Source organism: Porites lutea, chromosome 6, assembly GCF_958299795.1.
Source record: "Porites lutea chromosome 6, jaPorLute2.1, whole genome shotgun sequence".
In the NCBI taxonomy this organism is placed as follows: Eukaryota; Metazoa; Cnidaria; class Anthozoa; order Scleractinia; family Poritidae; genus Porites; species Porites lutea.
The window spans coordinates 35,360,778-35,366,367 of record NC_133206.1 but is presented as its reverse complement, the minus strand read 5'-3'; the positions used below and the strand labels follow the sequence as shown (position 1 = coordinate 35,366,367).

The 5,590-nt window shown below is 39.5% G+C and overlaps 1 protein-coding gene across 1 annotated transcript; it reads left to right on the top strand.

Moving 5' to 3' along the window:
* Positions 1 to 3,351: 3,351 nt before the first annotated feature.
* On the top strand, positions 3,352 to 5,590 carry LOC140940606 (uncharacterized). The gene is made up of 3 exons (XM_073389603.1): positions 3,352 to 3,556; positions 4,041 to 4,198; positions 5,319 to 5,590. Exons 1-3 carry the CDS (start codon positions 3,426 to 3,428, stop codon positions 5,336 to 5,338), a joined length of 309 nt encoding a protein of 102 aa, XP_073245704.1. The 5' UTR covers positions 3,352 to 3,425; the 3' UTR covers positions 5,339 to 5,590.

Below are 5,590 nucleotides of genomic sequence, written 5' to 3'. Positions count from 1 at the left end.
ACTCTCTCTAAGACGGACACAATTCGGGACCGGCCCCCATCTGTTCGTCTTATATTACAGAGGTGTCCGGCTTATAGAGAGTATTTTAGAAAGGTAATGTGACACCAGTAAAAACTTAAGCTGTACCCATTCGCAACGAATACACTAGCCTGCGAGCAAGCTCTCCTATTTGGGTAAGTGAAACGAGTCTCGTGAGAACGCGCGAGCGAGCGGCGAAGCTTCGCTTGCCCAAATAGGAGAGCTTGCTCGCAGGCTACGAATACACGTCTATTTATCTTACGCAAAACAGCTAAAACGGGAACAACGTAAAATAAAAGTGGAATCATTTTCTTATTGTATACAAACAAATGTTCATTACAAGCAAATGTTCACGGCTTTGTGGTCTACAAGCGCAACAGTAAACACACTATAAACTGAAGAGAGACCACAAAATCTTAAGAATTTTGCAATTTACCTTCATGTAGACCACCTACATTTCCGTTTTGAGGAAGTGCCTAACGCCCCTCTCAAGTGTCCATCAGTTTAGGGTTTCAAAAGTGTCCGTTGTCCGTCTTAGAGAGGTTTTCGTCTTATACTGGTGTCCGTTAAGAGACAGTTGACTATATAAGGCTTTGAATGGGAAAATTTTGGTGTTTTGGAGAATGTCGACTGTTTTTCTTAATTAGTCTTTGATCCTTAAAACAAAACACTCAACTACAGTCAAACTCCGTTAATATGGACACTGAGGGGGTTATAGAAAGTGCCCTTTTTAACAGGGTGTTAACGGGGTTGAATTTAGAGAAAATGAAAAGGCTTCTTTCCCTAGGGAAAAAGCAAACTGTCTGTAATAATTAATGAGGTATCCGTGTTAAGGGCGTGTCCGTCAAGCGGGATTTGACTGTACAAGGAATATTTTTTGCCATGGTCAGTATCAGATAAAAGCTGCGGAACTCTCTCTAATTTAGCCCCACGAGCATATGATAGGAGGGTTGGGTTTAAACTTGGAATTTGACAGAGGTCCGACGCAAAAACCGAAAAAATAATATAGGAAGTAACGTGCTGAGAAGCGCTATGCTTCCGACCTTCCGTCAGCTACACATTCTAAGGAAGTAAACAAATAAACAAATAAACAAACGCGAGTACATCTAATTAGCGCCAGGGCGTTCCTAGTAGCCTGTACACAGACGTTGTTTTATTTCTCGTTTCGTTCTTTTCATATCACCTGCGCTCGACGGACTTTGAAGAGAAAATAGAAGGTCGGTGCCGGTACAGGCACGTTCCCAGCGAGCAGACGCCTTTTTCGTACTTATTTTGTTTCACACGCCAAGAAAAGATCGTGTAGGGGTGGAGAGAAGCGACAACCGGAAATACGGCTGCGTTCACAGGCTACGGCGTTCCCGCCCTGCCCTGCGTGGCCCACGGGTGCTGACGGTTTAGTTAGGGCTCGGCTTAAAGAAATCTCAGTTGTCATCAATAGTCAGGTTCATACTCGACTTCCTACGGGGGAGAAATCATTCTACCGAAATTTTTAAATCAAAACGAATATATACACTATCGAAAGGTCTTTACGGCAAGGTTTTGACAGCTCGAGAGAAGTGATAAAATTTATTTTGGGTGCAGCCAGCTCTTGAGAGAAAAAATCGGCTGACAAGCAGTGCGCCGCCAAGACACCTCAGTTTTTTACATTTCGCACGCTGCTGAACCTAATAAAGTGTGCCAAGTCGTCCACATTTCTTCTCAGACCGGAAAACTTACAAGTTTGAAGCAATGATCAGTTTGACGTCACTAAATTTTTTTCTAAACTCCTCAAGACTTTTCTTTATAATGAGATCTACAAGATTTAGTCTGAAGTAAAATTTATCAAGGAAGAAAACCGTAAAGTCTTTCTTAGAAACGTAACATGCCTTTAATTAATCTGTAGTACATTTTGCAGACATTGGTATATGTTGCTTCTCTTTGCCTTTAAACAAAGCAAGCTGTTATATCACTAATTATGTGGATAAACAAGCCGGATGATGTGCTGATTTTTTAACGGGAAGAAGAAGGATAAAGTAAATTATCAATAAGGTCATCTTCTGTTGACTTATATGTACTTCCCCAGCACGTTTTGTTTTCTTTGCCTTTAAACTCCCCTCATTTGTTTCTCTTGACCTAAGTCCTGTTTTAAAAACTCATCTAAGTTAGTTATGGCTTGGATCCCATCCTGTTTACTGACATCTCACTTGACTTGTGAAAAAAGACCGAAATTTTAGCCTTAGACAAATTCTTTTAAATTTCTAAGGAAAGCAGTGTTTCTTTCTTTGATGTTTTAGTTTTTTTTTTTGCGGAAAGAAAGAAAGTAATAGGGTAAGCGAGGTGCTGGACGCTGCCGCCGACAGGCAAGCTAAATATGAAAAACAGAACAGAACGTCTCTGTGACTAACGAGGTTTTTTCAAATTCCCGGCTACGGGTATGTTCTGACGACAATTACTACCGATGAAACGACGATCTTAATTTAGATATTAGAGCGACGATCGCATTGCCATGCCAATCATGTTTGGCAACATTTATCCCGAGCCGTACGGCAGAGAAATCTCTGCCAAAAAGTGTGCTTCTCGTTCAGAGTTTTCCCGTAGGTTATCAAACCTGCTGCTTTTTTAGTAAAATTTTCTCGATTCCCTCGTCGTCGTCGTGATTACTCTAGCTTGCTAGTGCAGTTAGCGTCCACGCCAAAAAAGTCTTTATTTGCGGAATTCAAGGATTGTTCGCCAAGAGTTCCATCTTAGACGAAAGAAAAGTCGGGAACATTTAAATAGAAGACTATAATTAAACAACGTCTATTTTGGTTACCGCAAGTAATTGGACTTATTGAAAGACCAGCCGAGAACACGTTTAACTTAAGCTATTTCTAATAGGCAATTGTACGTCATCATGAAACAAAAATCTTCGTAGTATGTCACTTTCTTTATTTAATGATAAAAATCTTTTGTTATGTCAGTTGTATTGAGGTACAGACGGAATTCCTTTAAGGCAAAATAGAGCAGGTTATTTTTTCGAACTTTGAAATGATATTTTCCTGTGATCGAATGTCCAATTCTAGGCGTGGTGTGGTGAAAGGTTCTAACGTTTTCGAGCAATTCTCAACCACGACGTATAGAATCTCAATGGATTGTTGGAGGACTCGTCAAGGGTTGGTTTCTTCATAAAAAGCTGCTTAAAGGTATAATGCACCACTGCAAAAGCGTATTCGATTCTTATAATATTCACTATGTTCTTTATATTTTATTCCTTTGCAGTTATCAGCAAATGAGATTGGATTGGTTGCTCACGTGACCTTTGGTATTTCTTTACGTAATCACCTCAAAGTGCTACGGAATAAAATAGACAAAGCAGATTTCCGTATTGCCATAACCCCTTCGACCCAAAAAGAGTTGAAACTGTCGAAATCGGGCGCTAGCTCAACAAAATGAAACAGATCCTGATATTTGCTGCCTTAGTCGCTGTTTTGATTCTGGTGAGTGAACTTACGACGGGTCTGAACACAGAAGCGTGGGCAGAGCAGATACAAGAAAACAAAGCTGATGGAAAGCTGCTGAGGTAAAATGCGATGTTTTTAGTCATTGCGCAAATACGTGTAAATCTATTATGGTAAGAAAAACTTCCATCAACGAGGCCTAAAACAATTCTTCAGCTGAACGCCCAGAAAAAAATGTTAGTTTAAGTTTGCTGAAAGTCACAGTAAAAACGGAAATTCAATAATAACGTTGATTGACCATGCAGGCCCAACTCCATCTACCCTGAGGTAAATCCGGGTTAAGTTAAGCAACTCTTGTAAGCAAAACACATCTGGGAGATCACTTGAGCAATCAATGAGACGGTCGGTGTTGGCAAATTAATTTTTTTGATAAAAATATTCTGAATGATTTAACAGCTGAAGTCTCGGCTGATGGGAATTCAGATCAGATGGATAAGGCCGATTGACAGCGACATACCACAGGAAAAGATGCTAGCTTTTTCATCTTAAGCTGCAAAAACTTGAAGATTCAGTTTGAGTAAAGTTTTCAATGTTTGTGTTTTGCAGTTTATCGGATGTAATATTAAATCGACCTCTTCAACGTGTCAGGAAACGCTCTGTTGGAAGATTCAAACGATGGTGGTGGTGTGGGCAGATACACCCAGAGCTACCTGGCTGCCCTAGAAGCAACAAAAAACATTCCCGAAGCCGAAAAAGACAACAAAGTATGTCGAGATAAAACACTAAACAACAGTTTTAACTACGGTAAAACAGAAAAAAAACATGGCTGACTCAAGAGTCGTCTTAGCCTGTGCGTATGCGTCTCTTATTTTGCGTGGATCAAAGGAAACTAAAGACGCCAGATCAAATCATCTTTTGACTAATCCGTAAAAGCCGACTTACGTTTTCTGATGTATTTCATATTATTAATCCCAAAAAATAATAAGCAAAAGCGCAGGTGGAATGCGAAAAATCTTGAATTTGCTGGAGCCTTGACTTAAGCTTACTGCTTAGTTTGTACACTGAGTCTTTTAACGGAAGGTTCTTGGTCGTGAGTGCGGGCAGCAGTAAATAAACTGTATTCTTCAAAGGCGGGTACCAAACCTGAACTTGTTCTAAGCCAACAAAAGACTTGAGTCAATGAGAATGGTGTTTATGTTGAGAATTTGCACGGATAGAAAACAGATGCTTCCCCCACGAGACAGCTTCCTCATTGACATCAGAATCTCAACTTTGCGATACGTACGTGTTAGAGGGACGGGGGCGTGAGAGCTCAAACATCTTTAGGCTTAAAAGGGGAAGAGGGCATTCATCTTCCATGCATTTCACTTCCAATATGTATGGAGCAGAGAGCGTAACGGTCCTGAAGAACTAACGATCAGACGACAAGTTCTCCAGAGATTTAGTAATGATAATAATAATAATAATAATAATAATAATAATAATAATAATAATAATAATAATAATAATAATAATAATAATGAGCAAGCTTTTTTTGATGCAGGTGCATGGTGACCGCTGACCAAACATTCCAGTGTCATGTGTGAGCCGGCGCCAGCAAAAGTTTTGGGCAATTGTAGGAAATCAGGACTAGTTTGATTAATATATTCCAATGTTATGAACGACAAGATGTTGAAGGCCATTTGAGTTTCCACGTTTTTTTGGTCGGCGGAAGAATGTAACGGGGGTTATAGATGTAATAGACTGAGGGGAAGTTATTAGAAGCAATTTGTCGGCGGAACTTGGGCGGCGTATGAAAACCGCCTTCCACCACTAGTTTGTTTATTTAGGAACCACAAACAGTGAAGTCATATCCAATTAACAATAATAATTATTTTTTTACAGACAGCAGACTGCCTGGGTGAGGACTATCTGCACGCAACACATCACAAGACGAAAAGTAGCTGATGAAATGTGTATTAGCATCAGCTCGTGGAGAGAAAACTATTCATCAGATTTCATTAATTTACATCGACCTACAATAAAATTTTTATCTTACTTCGATATAAAAACTTCCCTATAAAGCAACATGAATCATGAATATTTATTTCATAGAGTTGTATTCTTGTAACTAGCTATTTAATCGAAATGAGATAAAATAAAAGTGTTATTTTAAA